At 55.0% G+C, this 18,989-nt stretch overlaps 1 protein-coding gene across 1 annotated transcript; it reads left to right on the top strand.

Annotated features, from left to right (window-relative positions):
* The first annotated feature begins 1,959 nt into the window (after positions 1–1,959).
* Positions 1,960–18,975, top strand: LOC128972729 (relaxin receptor 1-like). The gene is made up of 19 exons (XM_054388836.1): positions 1,960–2,008; positions 2,969–2,989; positions 5,127–5,249; positions 6,398–6,487; positions 6,597–6,702; positions 7,201–7,272; positions 8,031–8,102; positions 8,428–8,499; positions 9,534–9,605; positions 11,319–11,393; positions 11,607–11,678; positions 13,632–13,703; positions 13,877–13,948; positions 14,217–14,288; positions 14,391–14,462; positions 16,011–16,240; positions 16,531–16,941; positions 17,780–17,995; positions 18,788–18,975. Exons 1-19 carry the CDS (start codon positions 1,960–1,962, stop codon positions 18,973–18,975), a joined length of 2,157 nt encoding a protein of 718 aa, XP_054244811.1.
* The last annotated feature ends 14 nt before the right edge of the window (positions 18,976–18,989 follow it).

The raw sequence follows: 18,989 nt of genomic DNA on the forward strand, positions 1-18,989 counted from the left end.
CAAGCCCTCTCCAAGCTCCTCAGTATTGTGATGTGTTGCTGTGCTTCCTCGCCTGGAAATGTGTGTGGGGAAGTGTCCAAGGCCCATACATCATCTGGGTAGGTGATGGGAGGCACGTCCCCAAGAGCTGGGTGAAGACTGCTGCCAAGGGGTGGAAAGGTTTTGGCCCGCTCGCAAAGTTCGTGTTGAGAAACACAGACTTGGTGTAAGGATGCTGACAGCCTGCAGGGACAGAGGACTGAAAGTTGAAAGGCTCTGAGAGCACCAGAGGTTGGTCAAGGAGCAGAGCAAGGAACAGTCCATGGAGATGCTCCAGAGAGGAGCAAGAACAGCAAGGTGGCTGAAGAGCAGTGAAATGTGGGAGTGTATTTAAGAAGAGACTGGTGCCCCTTGCTGCTGCTGGGCTTCCTGAGGGACAGAAGTTCTGCTGCTGGGTTGAACCCATGTTGGATGTGATGGTTGGAAATAGTTGTTGGGTTGTTTCAGAAGCACCAACAAGAATTTGAAGTTTATGAAGAAGTTTTCAATGTATTAGCAACAAGGTGCAGATACAAGGAGGGGATCTGCAGGTCGCTGAGTTCCACACACTTGCATCTCCAGGTCAGGGAGAGGTGGCACAGTAGGTCCTGTGGCCTGAGTGACAATTTGCCTTCCTGCAGCAAAGGAGGGGTTAAGTTTTCACATATTTTCTGTAACAAGCCTTTGGAAGTGCTGGGAAAGGAGGTTCCAAGGAGACCTATAATTGTTGTGCAGATAAGGTGGGAACTGAGCAGGGAGGGCCAAGCTGTGGTGGTTGGGGTTTGCTCTCTGACTGGGCCCACCCCTCTTCTGCCCACTCCCCAGTCTGGAAACACTGATTTCTCTCCCTTTTCCTCAGGGCTCAGGGGAATTTGAGCAGAGAAGCTGCTCTGTCTGTGAGACTCTCTGTGCTTCCCACCATCCTGGTCAAGGGGCTTTCCATTCAGCATGAGTTGCCATCCCTAACCACTTCAGAGCCACCTGTGGGCACAGTCAGGCTGCCTGGTGACAGCCCCTGGAGCAGGAGGACCTGTGCCCATGGTGGGTTGCACAGCACCCATCTCTATCCTTCTCTCTGCTCGCTCCCTGGGGTGCTCCTGGGACAGGGAGGGAGTCCCAGACAGCACAGGGATGGAGGCAGGAGGACTCCAGCATCACTGGGGAGAGAGGAAGGTCTCTGCTTGCAGCCCTGTGCAGTCCACCTGGAACCCAGCCCACAAAGCTGAGGACCTCAGATGGAGGCTCAGAGCTGGTCTCTGCCTTGCCCCTTCTGGGGCTGTGTCTCTGCACCAGGATGGCTGACCAGAGCACCCAGGACTTGGATGGGGCAGGAATCCCTGCAGGTGCCACTTCTAGGCCTTTGGGCTGCCAGCCATGGGTGGGTACTGACTGCAAACCCAGCAGAGGGACCTCTTGGGGAGGAAACAGCTCTCCTCCTCCTTTTTCTTCTTCTCCTCCTCTTTCCCCTCCTCTTTTTTTTTTTCCTTCTCCTCCTCCCCAGGCTGGCCCTGAGCTCTCCTGGGCCAAACACCCCAGGGTGCTCAGTGGGCAGGTGGGACAACCCAGCCTCCAACTGCCCCTGGCATGAGGAGCACAGGCAAAGGGCTGCACCCACCCACTTGAAGGACTGGATTTGTTTCCTCCACTTCTTCCTCACGTACAGCCCCTCACTGGGTTTGATGTGCAGAGCCCTGTGCAGGCTGGGAGGCACTGCAGCTGCACCAGCACCTTCCCTGGGACGGGGATGGCCACGCAGAGGACGGCGACCACCTGCAGCGTCCCCAGTGCCGGTGTGTGTGCTCCTGGGAGCCAGCAGTGCCTTCGTGTACGTTAGCAGGAGAGGACCTGCAGCATCTCCACGTTCCTCTTCCCTCCACCCAGCAGCCCAGGGGGTTTCAGAGCCTCTCAGGGCCAGGAACTGCCCTGCCAGTGGCTGCTGCCATGAGGCTGCTGCTGATCATCCTGCCACCGCTTTTCTACGCTGCTACAAGTAAGTGGCTCTTCACAGGTCACATCATCCAAGTGGGGAGGAAATCAGGCTGTCTGATGTGCTGGGGTGGGGATTGCAGATCATTTTATGGTGGGATTTAGGTACAGAAGCTGGGACATGGTGCAGGGACACTGAGAAAAGGCTGTCCCAGGAGCAGAGCTCGTGTGCCTGGTACCACTGCTCCCTGCACGGCTGCTGGTCGCTTTCCTGGGCATCTGTGGCACCTGCAAACCCTGAGGTAGCTGCAAACTGAGATTCTGCCTTTTAGTCAAGAGAAGACAGAGCAGGAGTAGAGGGGAGCAGACACAGGCAAGGTTAGGGTCAGACAAAGTCCCAGTTGAAAAGCAACACTTTGCTGGAAGTTGGGAATGGAGGTGGTGCAAAGGCAGGAGCCCTGCACCTCTTCCATCTGAGTCCAATCTGTTGTGGGATGCTTTGGTGGATGGCAGCACAAACTGAGGGGGTTAAACCTTTCTGTCCAATCAAACAGTTAACTGTGTATGTCTCATTTAGAGCCCTTTGCCCTAGGTGCAGCTCAGCCCCCCTGGGTGTGGGACCTGTGAGCAGAGAGCTCTGTGCTGGGCTGTGCTGTGCTGGCAGAAGGGGGCTGCCAGTCTGGATGGGGGATGGGGAGGGGGGGGTGATGGAGATGCCCTGCAGTGCAGAAGCAAACAGGATGGGTGATGCATTACCCCTGCCCCTGTCCTGCAGCTCAAGGGCTGTGCCAGCACAAGGTACCCAGGCTCTCTGCAGACAGGGGCAGTGCAGGCTGAAGTTGTTCAGTCTCAGTTTCCAGAGCACTTGGCTGTTTTCTAGGCAGTGCCTGGGCTTTGTTTGCAATCCTGGGTGGCCCTTGTAAAAAGTGAAGGCAGGCCCTGAGGTCAACCCCAGGTACCTTGGGCTGCTGCTTCTTCCTGGGAACCTGCAGAGCTGGGCAGGAAGGTCCCCACCATGGCACAGTGCCTGTGCCTACCCCATCCCACCTCTGCCAGGGAAGGGCTGTTTGGCTAACAGGCTGTGTTATCCAAAATATCAGCTGTGTTCTCAGCAGTTCCCTTGCCTGAGACACCTCTCCTCTGCCTTGGTTTGGGGGTTATAGCTACTTATTATTTTTTCACTCTCTCATGGTGTTTGGTGCAGTACCAGAAGGAAGGAGACATTCTTGCTCCCAGCTAAAGAAACAAAAATCTCCTGCATAAACAGGTTCTCAGTGATAAAGCTCCACAACATTTAGCAGCAGATTTGCTTTTTGACAGTTGTTACCCTTCAGTGTTTGGCAGCAGCATGTGTGACACCCCTGGGAGTTTAGGCACATCTAGTCCAGCCACAAGTATTTATAAAAGCCTAAAATCACCCCCCCTCTGGCTTGCCAAAGGAGTAGCCAAAGGCCAGCAGTCCCAAAGCAGAGGTCTCTGGAAGCCAAATGTGCTAGACAAGTTGTGGTAAAGGGGACATAGCTCTTTCTGAGTGCAGAGCCCCTTGCACAGGTGCATCCTGGAGAGCCAGCTCAGCACAGGGCGGCCCCAGCCAGAAAGAAGGCAGAGTGGACCCTGCCAGCTCCCACACTCCTGCTCCCCAGGCACTCCAATGGCTCAGCCTTCCCAATCACCCAGAAATGGGGTTCCCTTTCATGCCCCATGGCTGGCACTTGGGCTCCTGCCTGACTCAAGGTGGACATCAAGCAGAGACAGCCTCAACTAGCTCAGGTTGCCCAGAGCCCTGTCACGCTTCACTTGGAATATCTCCAGGGATGGAGTCCCCTCAGCCACCTCCCTCGGGCAACCTGCTCCAGTGTTCCACCACCCTCATAGTGAAGAGCCTGTTTCTGTAGTTTCAAGTGGACAAATATCCCTTCCAGCACCGCTTCCAGAGGTGCTTGGCATGGCTCCAATCTTCAGGAGAGATTTATGGAGCCACTGACAGACTCTGATCCAGATCTTAAAACACTTTGGATCCTGTAGAGTAAATCCATCAGGTTTTGCAATAGGTTTGGAGTCCTTGTCAGTAAATCCCAGGGCAGGGATGGGGGACTCCAGCTGGTTGCCATGTCCAGGCAGGGATCTGAGCTGTTTGTGTCCAGCTCAGCTACTGCAGAAATTGGGGATGTTTCTAGTCCCACAGAAAGCTTCCTCTGGTCCAGGCACAACCTATTTGCAGGAAAACTCCACTGGTGTGGACAAGGAGCTCAGGGTTTGCATGGCCAGAGGAGAGCATGTCCACACAGTGCTGTCTGCCAGGGCTTTGTGGGTCCCTGCTCAGTCATCCCTAAACCTCACACATTCCCACACCACACCACAAAGCCTGCTGATGGGATGTTAATGGGGAGGGGTGTGTGTGAGTGAGGAAAAAGTGCTTTTAATTACAGCATGCACCATTAGCCACTTATAGCCTGGCAGTTGGAGAAAATCCTGAGCGAGGAGCTGGGTTCCACCCCCTCCAGTCATATTCCCTGGTGCCTGATGGGTGCCATGTCTCAGGGCACTGATCAGAGTGGGCTGTGGAAGTATTTAGCTGGATCTGAAACACGCCTTTGCCATGGATAATTTCAGGAAATTAATGAGCAGGGCCCTGGAGCTGGCTGTCTTTGATGGCTCTGATGGAAGGGGCTCAGCAAAAGGAGAGCTGCAGCTGCCAAGGCAGATTTATTTGCACCCAGGGATGGGGCTGTGCCTCAGGGGCTGGAGTGATCTGGAGACAAGGGATGGGGAGGAAAGGTAAGGTGCTTGGTGTGTTGGGTCCATCCATTTCCATGTGTTCCTCAGTAGAACACAGATCTCCTGGCTCCAGGGTGGTGTTTTGGAAGCTGAAAGTCCTCCAGAAGCAAAAATTTGGGTCCTGTGGCATGCCAGTGCCTCCTCGATGGCCTCTGGCACTTCATCAGCTCACTTGGTCCAGTCAGAGCATAGCTTTGTGGGGCACCACTGTGGTGATGCTGATCCTTGACTGCAGCACCAGCACCCTTCGGCCACCCAGCCCTGCCTTGAGAGTCACTGGAGCCGGGCACAGAGCAGGGTGTGGCCCCAAGAGCATCTGTGAGAGGTGGAAGGAAAGGAGTTGCTACCCCAGTGCAGAGCATCTCCTCTTCTTCTGGCAGAGCCTCCTCTGATCCATTCCCTGTGGGATGAGCAGGTGTGTCCCCTGGGGCAGTTCCCCTGCGGCAACCTCTCCGTCTGCCTGCCCCAGGCCCTGCACTGCAACGGGGAGGAGGACTGCGGCAACGGGGCCGACGAGGAGAACTGCGGTAAGCAGCCAGCCCCGGCCAGCAGGGCTCGTGTCCTCACACAGAGCAACCCCCAGACCTGGCCACATCGAGATCTGGGCCCATGAGTGTGTAGAGCAGAGCTTGCTCGTCCTGGGGGAGCAGCAACAGCACCAGAAGTCCTGGATCTGCCTCAGATTCCAGCTGGTTCCTCAGCTCGTGGGTTTGCACACCCTGGCACCCAGGCCATGTGTGCCCCAGGGAGCAGCTCTTCCCTCAGGGATTCTCCAGGCTGGGGTGCAGGAAAATCTTTGTTGCCACCAGGCTGGGGCAGTTATTTCTGGACTGTGGTGGGAAGGCAAAGGAGCAGAAGGGTCAGTGTCAAGTCAGGACGTGCAGCTTTAGAGGTGCAAAGGCACAACGTGAGTTCTTTTTTTCCACTCAACAAACATCTCCACTATCTCTTCATGGATGCTGAGCCCAAGACTGTAAATGAGCTGGACTGGACAAGTTTGTAGCTTTTGGGAGGTGATTAACTAAGTGGCTCAGAAACAGCATCTGGCTCAGGATGTGACAGGATCCCAGTGTGGTAGGGTGCAAAAGGGACAGCTGGAGGTCACCTAGTGCTACCTCCCAGCTAAAGCAGGGTCACCTACAGCAGCTTGCCCAGGCTCACAATGTCAGGTTTGGAATCTCTACAGAGAAGGAGATTCCACAACCTGCTTCAGGGTTTTGGCACCCTCACAGTGAAAAAGCTTTTGCTCCTGGGTTCCAGTTTGTGCCTGTTGCCCCTTGCCCTGTCACTGGGCACCACTGAGGAGTCTGGCCTCATCTTCTTGCCCCTGGGCTTTAGGTACTGATCAGCATTGAGCAGATCCCCTCTCATTCTGCTCTTCTCCAGACTAAACAGCCCCAGGGCTCTCAGCCTTTCCTCCTCACAGAGATGCTCCAGGCCCCTCAGCATCTTCGTAATCTCCACTGGACTCTCTCCAGTAGTTCCTTGTCTCTCTTAGCGTGGGATGGATGGGATGCTAGGAACAAAATGTTATTGTGGCTGTGCTTGGAGACATGCCACAAGGCTGGTTGAACCTCTCTTCTGGCCTGGTGGAGCTGTAGGGCTGGAGCCACACCTCAGGCTGGCATGGAGCAGCAGCCAGTGCTGATGGTGGTGCCCACTCTCTGCCCTGCAGTGGATGACAGTGGCTGGCTGCAGATTCTGAGCAACATGCTGGCTGCAAGGAGCAGCAGGATGGTGGTGGAAGATGAGGATGATGCTTGCTGTAAGCTGTCCTGCCTGGGCTGTGTACCCTTTTCAACCCTTTGGGTCACCCCTGCCAAACATGGACCTCTTGTTCTCCAACTCAGCACATCCCCTCTGCTTGCCTGCAGGGCTGGAGCTCTTCCCAGAGCAGTGCCTCTGCTGGGGAAGGGCTGTGGATTGCACTGAACAGGACCTCACTACTGTCCCCTTGGTCTCCTCCAACGTCACCAGGCTGTGAGTAGCAGTGGGTGCATCACTCCACTCCCTGGGAGAGGCATGAGTGGGGCACATGCTGCCACCCTGCAGGAAAACAAGAGTAAAGTGGAGGAAATTACATCCCTGGCTTTTGTTTGTCTCTGAATCCAAAGAGCCCTTCCCATGCTGACAGACCTCCCTGTGCTGAGCTTCAGCTGCTCATTACATCCCTCCCACCACATCCCTGATGCTGGCTTCACTGCCAAGCCTCCATCTGAGAGGATGGATGTTGAGTCCTGGGGCACCTTTGCATGCCCAAGGCAAGGGCTGGGAAGTCAGGAGAGTGGAGAAAACTCTGCAGCAAATGGTGCTCACAAACTGGGAGGGCAATTAGCAAAGTGGCATTGATGAGCAGCAGCTTCATTGTGTCTGTGTTGCACAAGAAGAGAACCTGGTCTTCAGTGCTCTCCTCTGATAAAGGTCTCTCCTGGTCTGCTGGCTCTGGGTTGGATCTTTTTCCTTCTGCTTTCCTGTCAGGGACCTGAAGAAAAATAAGATCCATTCTCTGCTGGACAACCAGTTTGGCAGGTACAGGAGGCTGGAGAAGCTGTGAGTATTACTGCCTTCATCCTGCTGCTGGCTTGTTTGTGGGGGACATGGTGAGCAGTGGATGGGCAGGGCAGCAACATAAAGGAACAAGTGTGACACTTGGTGGGACAGCTTTGCTTGGGACAAGGCAAGCTAACAGGGCACTACTTTTGTCCAGACAGCAGCTTTTGGCAGCTCCTGGGGTCCATAGTGCACAATGAAGTCAGCAGGCACTTACCATGGGCATTGCAGGTTCCTGATGCTCTGTGTGAGCAGGCTGTGGGGCTGTGCCCATCTTGGCCAGCAGCTGCCCTGTGTGAGATGCCTCATGATTGAGCTGTCCTGCTCTGGAGAGCCTTTGGTTGCTCAGCACATCACCTTTCTAGGCTGCTGCAGCAGGGAGCTCAGAGAGGGACCCAGAGGAGCAGGGTGAGGGGTGGCTGCTCTGGTGGGAGGCATGGCAGGAACACGTGAAGCAGCTACAGCAGCCACTTTTGGCCCTGGGGCTTCTGCACTTCCAGCTTCCTTCCTTTTACATGGAGTAAATGAGGCAGAGAGGGAAAACAGCCTCAGGAGGGTAACTACAGAGTTACCTGAGACAAGGAGCCTGCAGCAGGGACCTCATTCCCAAGCATGACCAGAGACAGTGAATGCTGTGCAGGCAGCAGCCAGCCCTGTGAGCCTTGTGGCTGGTGTCCTGCAGATAAGGGACACATGCCATGGACCCTGAGAACCTCCCAAGAAGCAATTCTCCTGTCTCTGTTCTGGTTTTTAAATAGGTTTTTGCAAAGCAACAGGATCTGGTTGATCTCACCCAGAGCCTTTTCTGGACTATCTCAGCTCAAAATGTTGTGAGTAAAGGTGTCGTGTGTGCTGGGGCCCTGGGGAGGGGAGCCCTGGGGTGGGCACGGTCCTTACAGCACAGCAGGCTCCAGGTCAGGCTCCAAGCCTTTTCTCTTGCTCCTGCAAGAGCCACTATCAAGCTGGAGTTGCATGGTTTGTGGTGAACAGGGGCAGAGAAGAGGCTCCACATTATCCAGCCTGAGCTCTGATCCAGCCTTTGAGCCCCTGAGGGAGATGATGCCAGGGGCAGCTGGGGAAGAACAGCTTGAGCAAAAGCAGGTTGAAGCAGCAGCAGGGGCTGAGCAGTGCTCTCCTCCTCTGCTCTGCTTCCAGGTTCCTCAGCCACAACAGGATCGTGCAGCTGGAGCCTCGGGTTTTTGAGGACCTGCATCGCCTCGAGTGGCTGTGAGTTCCTCTGCCAGTCCCAGAAGATGAGCCTGACCCTGACTCTTCCTCACATTGACCTTAATTTCATTTCCTGAGGTGGAAGGGGAATGGTGGGCCTGATGGTTTTGAGGTGTCTGTGGTAACACGCCTGTGCTGGGGGCCACAGTGACGATGGCCATGATGCCCACCTAGGTGCCCACCAACCTCCCCTGCCAACCCTGGGGACCTTTGCCTCTGCTGTGGCCCCTTCATGAAGCTCCTCTTTGAGTTTCTTCCTGCTGTTACCAAAGTTTTGCACACACACTGGCTGTGCAAAGGCCAAGTGCTCCTCTCTCCAGCGTGGAGCTGCCATGGTGGTAGCAGAAGCGCTGAGGAGCTCCATGCAGCCTCAGCTCTCAGCTCCTGGGCTGGAGCACTGGAGGTCTGTGTACAAAAGGCTTTAAGTGTGCTGTTAAACAGGGAGATTTGCAGCTCCCATTACCCTGAGCTGAAAGCAGAGCTCCTGACCTTCCCTCTGGTTATTCTCAGAGGCTCTCTTTCATCTGGGTCTCTGCCCTGTGTGGTTTCACACATGGGGTTTATAAAGGTTTTGGTACGGAAAAGAAACCCTAAAGGCCCCTTCAGGAGATGGTTTGTTGCTGGTCTGCACCCTCCAGGTTGCCTCCTCTTGCTGTAGGACCAGAGAACTTATTCCTTAAATCAGAGATGGCAGAGGGAGGATGAGCAGCCCACGGAGGGTGGTCTGTGGTGCAAACAAGCCAGAGGACTTTGGAGAAGCCAAGCACAGCCCTGAATTCCCCAAATGGTTTCTAATTTATCTTTATTTCACAGCAGAAGAGAGTTAAAATCCAACAGACCTTGATGTGAAGAAATCCAGACCCTGCAAGCTGCATCTGAGCTTCAGCCTGGGCAGGATTCAAGGGGGTGGGGGGTCAGGGGGTCAAGCTTTGGAGGGGGCCAGCCACATGCCCAGGGCTGTGTTAATTACAGGGGTGTCCCTCTGCTTCCTCACCAGTGTATCCCCACACACACTTCTCCCCTTCTCATTCCAGAATGCTGGATAACAACCAGATTGCTCAGATCGTCCCCACAACGTTTGCAGGGCTGAAGTCTTTGTATTTCCTGTAAGTAGGGATGGGTGGGTGCAGCCCCCCTGCAGGCTGTGGGGAGATGTTCCCCTGGACATGCTGCCTGGTACCTCCTGCACCCCTTCTACAGGCAGTTTCTAGACTTTTGGGGGCAAGACAATGGTGCTGTGGCCTCCTTGATATCCCTAGGATAATGGTCCAAGGGAGATGTCTGTCTTGGTCCTGTTTCCAGGAGTTGGCAGGGAACCACCTCAGGGCTGCTGCTTCCCTGTGCCCTCTCGTGTTCTCAGCATGCTCTAATTAAAACCAGTGTTAATTGTTTTTGGCTGGGACAGTGACAGGGTTGGCCTGAGCAGAGCCTCAGCACTTGATGAGCTCAATGGGTAGCAGTGCCTGCGGTTTGGGATGCTCATGGCTTGAGTCAGAGATTGCAAACAGAGCCCAATGCTTCCCCAAAGTCCTGCCCCTCTGCTGGGGGTCCTCACAACAGCTCACTTCCAGCCAAGGGGCTTTTAAGGTCCCATAATATCCAAGATGGACCTGATGGATAATGGATTTACTTTAACCCACTGTAAAACCAGGTTGGCAACCACTGTAAGACTGCAGCACCTTCTCCACAGTGCAGAACACAGATCAGAAACCCTGGCAGCAGCCTAGAGTCAGCCTTAGGGCAGAAGGTTTGGCTGTTACAGTGGGGAGAAACCTACGTGGGTGTGGGTGCCCAGGCACCTGTGTACTCCTCCACACTGCCATGCATCTGCCTGGCCTGGGCATACACCAGAAAGGAGACTGCTTGAGCCACAGCTGCTGCTCCAGGCTTGCACCATCTCTGCTGGGGATGGAACTGGGGCAGCTGGTTGTAAAAGCCTAAAAGTTGGGTTTAGGGTGTTTAGGACTTGGGTAACTGCTGTGGCTGTGCCCAGTGACTGGGGAGCTATTGGCACAGGAGGATGGAGGGCAGCCAGGCTGGCAGCAGGCTTGAGGAAGCAAGGCTGTGACCCAGGAATTCTGTTCCTCTGCAGCATCTGGGTGGCACTTGGAGTCCCCAGCCCTGTCCCCACTCTGTCCTCTGAGGAGGAGGCATGCAGGCTGTGGTGGGACTGAGCTCGTGGTGCAGGCAGCAGCCTGCTCTGCTGGGTGATGGGAACTGTTCATCCCTCTGCATGCATGCATTTATTTATTTATTTTAGCACACCAAATCAACTCCCCCCGTGGTCAGAAAGGAGGAACCCTCTGCACTGGGGTGTGCAAAAGTGCTGGGAGAAACACCACTGGGGGTTCAGGCTGTAAATTAGCCTCTTCTGGCTGTCATTGACTGCTGTTTTCATGTCCTGTTCTCCTGGTGATGTGCCTCTTGAAGCTCACTGGAGACCATCTCCCACAGCCACTAAACCTTACCCCTGACTTCCTTGCCAAAGAAGGTGAATGAAGCTCCACACTGCCCTGTGCTGGGCCTTTTTTTGGGGGGGAGGAGGGGGTGGAACTTGCTCTCTGGTGGTTTTTCATGTCTGTGACTGCAATTTTGGGGTGTTCAGGAGCCAGGGCAAGCCACAACCACACTGCTCTGGGTTGGCTGCACCACCAGCCTGGAGCTTGCCCCTGGGTATCTGCACAGTGCAGGTGTCCCCCTGGGTGAGGACCTCATGAAACATTGTGTGATCCAGGAGGACGATATCCATGCAGAGGGTTGTATCCCAGGTGGACAAATGGGTGCCATGACCTGGGTTGTCCTTCTTGCCTCCTGATCAGGTACATGCTGAACAACTCCGTGAGTCAGATCCCCAATGCCTCCCTCTGCACAGAGATGCCAAAGCTGAGCTGGCTGTGAGTACCCTGCCTGAGGGCAGCCAGGAGTGGGCAGGGGCTGCTCCCAACCCCCATCACGGGCTCCTGGGGCAGGGGGAGCAGCAGGGCTGGGAGTATCCCAGTGGTGATGAGGACAAGCAGGAGGTAGGGGAGCACACTAAGCAGCCTCCAAGCATGAAAGAGATGGAGGGAGAGCCCAAGGAGGTGGCAGCCACGATTGCCTTTCTGCAGGGAGCTGGAGGGAAACAGGATCCAGGAGGTGCATAGGGCTGTCTTCCAGGAGTGCCAAGACTTCACAGTGCTGTGAGTACCCTGGGGTCCTGACTGTGGGTCCCACATGCTGGTGCAGACACTGTGCCACCGTGGGAGGGGGCAGAGCCAGCACTCAGCTGGGTGCTCTGTTCTGCTGTGGGCCAGATAAGGAGCTGCTGTCTCATGTGGAATGGTTTCAGCCTGTGTTTGTACACAACATCAACAGTGCAGTCAGCTTCCTGAGGTCGGTGGGGCCCCAGAGCCTTTTCAAGGGGCTCTGTGCTGGAGGATGGCTTCCCCTGGCGTGGGAAGATGATGAGCTCAGCCCAGTGCTCTGTCACCAGCCTGTGGGGGCTGTCCAAATGGAATAGGGATGTTTTTCAGGTGGGAGATGGTGGCAGGACACGGCATGGAAAAAGCTTCCTATGGTGTGCAAATACCAGAGCTTGCAGCCAGCCCAACCCTTCTGCTGGCACCCAGATCCCCTAAAAATATCCCTGAGGAAGGCCATAAAACTTGTGAACCAGCTTCCCACATGTCAAACAGAGTCTGTGGCCTCTCCTCCTGTCTGGAACCAGCTCCTGCCCTATTCTTTCCTGGTATTGAGGCTGAGTTCTCATCCAGCTGCCCTTCTGGATCTGGTAAAGGCAGAGGATTTGTGTCAGTGATGCACCTTGAGTCTGGCTTTCCTGCACCTGCTGGATGGTCCATGATCTCACAAAGAGATAGGTTGTGCACCACACAGATGTTAGCCATGAGCACAAGGCTACCAGCAGCCACAGGGTGATGGCAGGAGAGCAGGAGTGGAGTGGGGAGCCAAGCCATGGTCCTCCTAGGGATCAGTGGTTGTGGTTATCTGGAGCCCTGGGAATGCATCCCTGAAGCCTGTGCCAGTAGTGCCAGAGCAGAGTCCAGGGCTCTTCAACTTCCTGCAGTTCCCAAGGAGGTCCCAGCAGGTGACAGAGATGCTGAGTAGTGTGTTTGAACCTTGGGCTGCTTTACAGGGCCCAAGCCCACCTTGTGGTCCCTGTCTGGGCAGTGAAGAACAGCTGGCCCATGGGGAAGTGGGGATGGGGATGGGTTGAAGATCCCCTTTGCAGGTCTCTGGGGACTGATCTTGGCCTCCCTCTGGCCCCTGTCCCCACCCAGTGTCTCTGAAGATGAGCACTGTGGAAAGCTCTGTGATTGTTTCCAGTTGAAGACCCCAGTCCCTGGTTTGCCTGTCTTGGAGAAGTCCCAACAGGCATTACATCTCCAAAACATTCATCACTACATTTTTCCTCCAGCAAGAGCTGCCCACAGCCCCCCATGCTGGGTGGGTGAGCTGCCACCCCACAGTCCATCCTTCTCCCACAGCCCAGCCCCTGGCTTTGATCAGCAGCATGTTTCCTGGGGCTGTTGTGGCAGTGCCATGGAAACGTCCTGTGGACAGTGTAAACACTCCTTGGTGGTGACACCAGCCCAGGAGACAGCCTGGTGAGCACAGGCGGTGGATGAGATGAGGGCTGATGTTCAGGGCCTGTGGGATGAGCCATCCTGGCTACACTCCCCCATCTCCCCCCAGTGCATGAACCACATTAGAGGAGTTTGCCCTGGTCAGAGGGTGAGCTCAGCAGAGCCCAGATGCTCAACATGAGCCTCCACTAAGGAGCATCCTCTCCAGGTCTCTTCTCCTTCAGGCACAGGCTCTGCTCCTGCTGCTCTGAAACCCTTTGTGTTTCTGGGGTTTGACTTCTGAGCCTTCTCACCAGCTCTGCTCATCTCCCACACTTCTGACGAGCTCTTTCCTGAGCTTTGGGCTTGTGTAAGAACTGTGAGCTGGGCTCTGGCTTGGACCTTCCCCATGACAGATGGAGATGATGGCTGTGACTTGGTACATCCAGGAGGGATGTGGTACCAGCACCTCCAGCTGCTTTTAAACAGCCCAGAGGTGGGACAATGCTCCCAGGGTGTCTGTGAGCCCATCCTGTACCAACCTGCTCTCTCCCTTTCCTTCCCCTCCAGGATCCTACGGAGAAACAAGCTCAGGTGGATCCAAGAGGGGACATTTTCCAGGCTCAGCAGGCTGGTGGAGCTGTAAGTTTCCAGCTATTGCCTGCCCTGAAGCCCTCTCCTGCAGTGCTGGGGTGAGGGTCTCTTGCCTGGGACCTGATTCTGCTCCCTGCCCAGGACACTTTGCTGCTCAGCATCCCTGGATGCAAGGCTTGGTGTCCTCAAGCACTTCTCAAATCCTGCTCTCCTTTGCACAGTGACCTCTCATCCAACAGCCTGGACCAGCTCCCATCCTCACTGTTCAATGGCCTGGCTGAGCTCCAGCAGCTGTGAGTACTGGGGCTGTCCCACCCCAGGGGTGTCCCTGCAGGACCCCTGCATCCTGACATTGTGCTGTTTAGATGCCCAGAGCAGCCCCAGCAGGATGGGTTCCTCCCCACAATTCTACCCACAGCACAGAGCCATCACACCTTCTGCTTTGGGGCTGTGAACACAGCTTGGGGGGAAAAAGCCATAGATAGACAGCTTCTGCTCTCACTTCCAGCTTCTTTGGTATCTTCCAGGTGGGAAAAGTACCAAAAGCTCATGTCTTTTCAGGAATATTTCCTACAACCCCTTGAAGGAGATCTTCCCCAGCCAGTTTGAGAGCCTGCCCCGACTACGCTCTCTGTGAGTCCTTCAGTGACCCTGACCTTAGAGCACTGCCTGTGGCCGCCCCAAACCCAGCCCAGAGCTGTTCCAGCGTCCCTTGAACTGTTTTTTCTTTTACAGGAGCTTGGAAGGGTTGGAGATCCACAACATCCACAACCTGACCTTCCAGAAGCTGACCAACCTCTCCCACATGTGAGTGCAGGATGCTGCTGCTCTAGCACCCATATCTGGGGGTGCTGGAAGGGGAACTGATTCCCTACTCCTACAGCCAGGAACAAGTCCTTCAGGTCACCGGGAGCCCCTCTGAGCATGGTGACTCTGTTTAAATCCCCTCTGAGCAGGAGGGTCTCAACACTTGTGGCTTTTTTAGAGCAAGGGAAGCATCCCTCCCATGGGAAGGGGGCAGTTTGGGTGTCCCATCCAGGGGTGTGTGCCATACAGAGTGAAAGGTGCAGGTCACATAGGTGACATTAGTCAGGTAGATGTGCCCTGGTGCCAGGCTGTGGTTAATGCCACAGTCAATCTCCACAGAAGGAGATCCTTCTGCTCAGACTGAGATAATGACCCTGGGATGTGCAGACAGGCTGGACTGGCATCACACGCAGGGTGGATGCTGGACCACAGAGCCAGCTGTGAGCACTTTGGCTTCTCCTTGGAAGAAGGAAATGGCACTCATTTTCCCCCAGAAGCTGAGTGCTTCAGCTTCCCTTTGGAAGAAGAAAACAATCATTAAATTTCTCCTGATGCACATTTTAAAGGAGCTGTAATGAACGACAACTGCACATCCTCCTCTCCCTAATTAGCCTGTTTGCACTCTCCACATGGTACATTTCCTACCTGACTTGCTAATAAGTGATCATTTTTCTCCCCTTTTATCTATAATTAAGTAGCAAAGAGTCTCATGCTGCACTTGTGTGGTCGTTTTGCTGAGCTGATAGGGATTGGGGTTTGATAGGGATTGAGGTCTGATATGAAATCATAGACTTGTCAGGGTTGGAAGGGCCCTCAAGGATCGTTCAGTTCCAATCCCCCTTCCATGGGCAGGGACACCCCACACCAGACCAGGCTGCCCAGAGCCCCATCCAGCTTGGCCTTAAAAACCTCCAGGCTGGATGGATTGGGGTTTTATATGGCTTGAAAAGATTAACCAGAAATGGAGGGAAATGTGAATCCCTGTTAATGGAACTTGAAGGACTCAGCCAAGGGAATGGTTTTGAAATGCTGCTTGGGGAGTTGGAGGAAAACAGTCCTGGAGGTATCAGCTGACAGAGTGAATGGTGGCAGATTTAAGAATGTGACTGTGGCATGATCCAAACAGCACCAAGGGGCCTCCAGCCAGCTTTGGCAGGGCTCCAGGATGTTGTTTATTTAGTGTCCAAACCCAGCTGCAGCGATGCACAAACAGAGACCCCCTCCCCCTTGTTTCACTCCACTCTGTCCCTTCCAGACCCCAGCCCCAAGCACTGCCACTAGGAGGGCTGTGCGCTGACATCACCCTCTCCCCTCTTTTACACTGCAATGCCACTGTCTCCATTCTCCCCCTGACCTCCTCATGTCACTTCCCCCAGTCTGTGGAAGCCCCCAGGCTCTCTGCCAGTGAGTCAGTGGGATGTCTTCCACCTAGACAGGGAAAACTATGGCCAAGGAACTGGAGGGAGCTGGTTCATGCCAGAGTGTGCCTGCTTCTGGTCCTGGTTACAGCCAGGAACCCCTCTGCTGTCATGTGTGTGTCCCCCACAGCTACTTCAAGAAGTTCCAGTACTGCAGCTACGCTCCCCACGTCCGCAGCTGCAAGCCCAACACCGATGGCATCTCCTCCCTCCAGCACCTCCTGGCCAGCATCGTGCTGCGCGTCTCGGTCTGGGCCATCGCCTGCCTCACCTGCTTCGGCAACCTCTTCGTCGTCTGCATGCGCTCCCTCCTCGGCACCGAGAACAGCCAGCACACCATGGCCATCAAGTCCCTGTGCTGTGAGCTGGGCACACGCCTGGGGAGGGGCAGAGGGAATGGGGGCAGATGAGCTGCCCCCCAGCAGAGCTCCTCTGCGGGGACATCCAGCTGATGCCTCCCCGGTGCAGCCAGGACCTCTCTGTGTTGATGGGAGAGAGGTTTCTGGGTCTCCCTCTGTGCTTGGCGCATCTCAGCTCCTGCCCAGGGCTTCACAACAGCTCTTGGATGACTTTACGGTTGTGGCATTAATGCCAAAGGCTATGTTTGCTCACTGATGCTGCCTTCTCCCCATACCTTGTCTCCCCACCAGGTGCAGATGGCCTCATGGGCATCTACCTCTTCATCATCGGCGCCTTTGACCTCAAGTACTCGGGTGAATACAACAAGCATGCCCAGGGCTGGATGGGCAGCCTGCAGTGCCAGCTGGTGGGCAGCCTGGCCATGCTCTCCTCACAGGTGTCAGTCTTGCTGCTGACCTACATGACCCTGGAGAAGTACTTCTCCATAGTTTTTCCATTCAGCCACCACAGGACCAGCAAGAAGCAGACCATCTGGGTGCTAGTGGCCATCTGGCTTCTGGGCTTCTCCCTCAGTGTCATCCCCCTGTGCTGTAAGGAGACCTTTGGGAACTACTACGGGAGGAACGGGGTGTGCTTCCCGCTGCAGTCTGAGCCGGGAGAGCGGCCTGCTGCCCGCGGCTACTCTGCTGCCATCTACCTGGGTAAGGTGACCTCGGGACTTGGGACCTGGGGATGAGGAGGATGCAGGGCAGGATGGATGTCCCTGGTGGGAGTGGGGCTGCTCAGTTGAGCTCTCCCCTCCGAGGTGCCATGAGAGTCCACACCACTTCCATGAGGGCTGGAGCACCTCTCCTATGAGGACAGACTGAAAGAGTTGGGGCTACTCAGTCTGGAGAAAAGAAGGCTCTGAGGAGACCATATTGTAGCGTTCCAGTATCTTAAGGGGGCCTACAAGAAAGCTGGGGAGGGACTTTTTAGGGTGTCAGGTAGTGATAGGACTAAGGGAAATGGAAAAAAATAGAAATGGGTAGATTCTGATTGGATGTTAGGAAGAAGTTTTTCACCATGAGGGTGGTGAGACACTGGAACAGGTTGCCCAGGGAGATGACAGAAGCTTCATCCCTGGAGATTTTCAAGGCCAGGCTGGATGTGGCTCTGGGCAACCTTGACCTAGTGTGAGGTGTCCCTGCCCATGGCAGAGGGGTTGGAACTGGATGATCCTTGAGGTTCCTTCCAGTCCTAACAATTCTATGATTCTATGCATGGGACATCTGACTTTATGGCGTGCTGCCATCTCACTGGGACCCTGTAAAGTGGTAGGGGTGCCACCTACCATTCTGGGCTAGGGGGGTCCCCACTCAAGCCTGGTGCTGTGTCCAGCCTCACACCAGAATTGGACCTCCCTGGGCCGAAGCTGGATTCGAGATGCTGCTGAGATGTCTCTGCCCCCTCTAGCGCTAGAAGCAGGATTAGTCCTGCTGCCGCCTGTCCCAGCTCTGCACCTTGGCGATCCTCGGAGTGAGAGTTCCTCTTTTCCAGGCTTGAATCTTGCAGCCTTCATCACCATTGTCTTTGCCTACTCTGGCATGTTCTACTCCATCCACATCACTGCATCCAAAATAGCAGAGAGAGGCATCTGCTCCCGGGAGGTCACCATTGCCAAGCGATTCTTCTTCATCGTCTTCACGGATGCTCTCTGCTGGATACCCATCATCCTCCTCAAGCTACTGTCCCTGCTGCAGGTGGAAATACCAGGTGAACCCCTGCTCCCCACTGCTGGCTGCTGTCCAGCCTGAGTTGAGGCCCCCTGGTGGAAGTGCTGTTGAGTTTGGAGCTCTCTTCACCCACACATGAGCTGGAAGAGGAGATAGCATTACTGGTTTCCCTGGGCCCCTGCCTCTCCTCAGGGAGCAGCAGTCACGACTCCCCCTGGGGCTTGACCTTCCAGCCATGAGCTCATGAATGGCATCACCCTGCTTTGGTGACTGGGGGGAGTGGGTGGGTTGGCTCTGGGTAGGGCCAGCCCCTCCTTGTCTGCTTAATGTTCATAGAAGCATGGAATACCAGGTTGGAAGGGACCTGATCCAACCTTTCTTGGGGAGAAAAAAAAAAAAACAAACAAAAAAGGGCTGGGTGGAAGCTGGGCCATCTAAATCTTACAGTGTCATTTAGTCTGGAGAAGAGAAGACTGAGAGGGGATCTGATCAATGTCTATAAAAATCTGAGGGGTGGGTGTCAAGTGGAGGGGGCCAGGCTCTTTTGGGTGGTTCACAGTGATAAGCCAAGGAACAATGGGTTCAAACTAGAACAGAGAAGATTTCACCTCAACATGAGGAGAAACTTCTTTACAGTGAGGGTGACAGAGCACTGGAACAGGCTGCCCAGGGGGGTTGTGGAGTCTCCTTCTCTGGAGCCTTTCCAAACCCACCTGGATGTGTTCCTGTGCAGCCTACCCTCAGTGATCCTGCTCTGGCAGGGGGGTTGGATCTGATGATCTCTTGAGGTCCCTTCCAACCTCTGATATACTGTGATGTCCTGTTGGTACAGGCACTGTCACCTCTTGGGTGGTCATCTTCATCCTGCCCATCAACAGTGCCTTAAATCCCATCCTCTACACCATCACCACCACCTCCTTCCAGGAGAAAGTGAAAGGCTGTTTGCAGACCAAGCAGCTGGAGCTGCACGAATCCCGCAAGAGCTTCACCCTGGTGACGCTGCAGGCCAGCACCACCTGACCCTTTTCCAGGGG

This window comes from Indicator indicator, chromosome 17, assembly GCF_027791375.1.
Source record: "Indicator indicator isolate 239-I01 chromosome 17, UM_Iind_1.1, whole genome shotgun sequence".
Classification (NCBI taxonomy): Eukaryota; Metazoa; Chordata; class Aves; order Piciformes; family Indicatoridae; genus Indicator; species Indicator indicator.

Coding starts and splice junctions, on each gene's coding strand:
- LOC128972729 (XM_054388836.1), top strand. CDS start 1,960: ATGAGGCTGCTGCTGATCATCCTGCCACCGCTTTTCTACGCTGCTACA. Junction 9,606..11,318: donor CTGAAGTCTTTGTATTTCCT/GTAAGTAGGGAT, acceptor CCTCCTGATCAG/GTACATGCTGAACAACTCCG. Junction 13,704..13,876: donor CTCAGCAGGCTGGTGGAGCT/GTAAGTTTCCAG, acceptor TCCTTTGCACAG/TGACCTCTCATCCAACAGCC.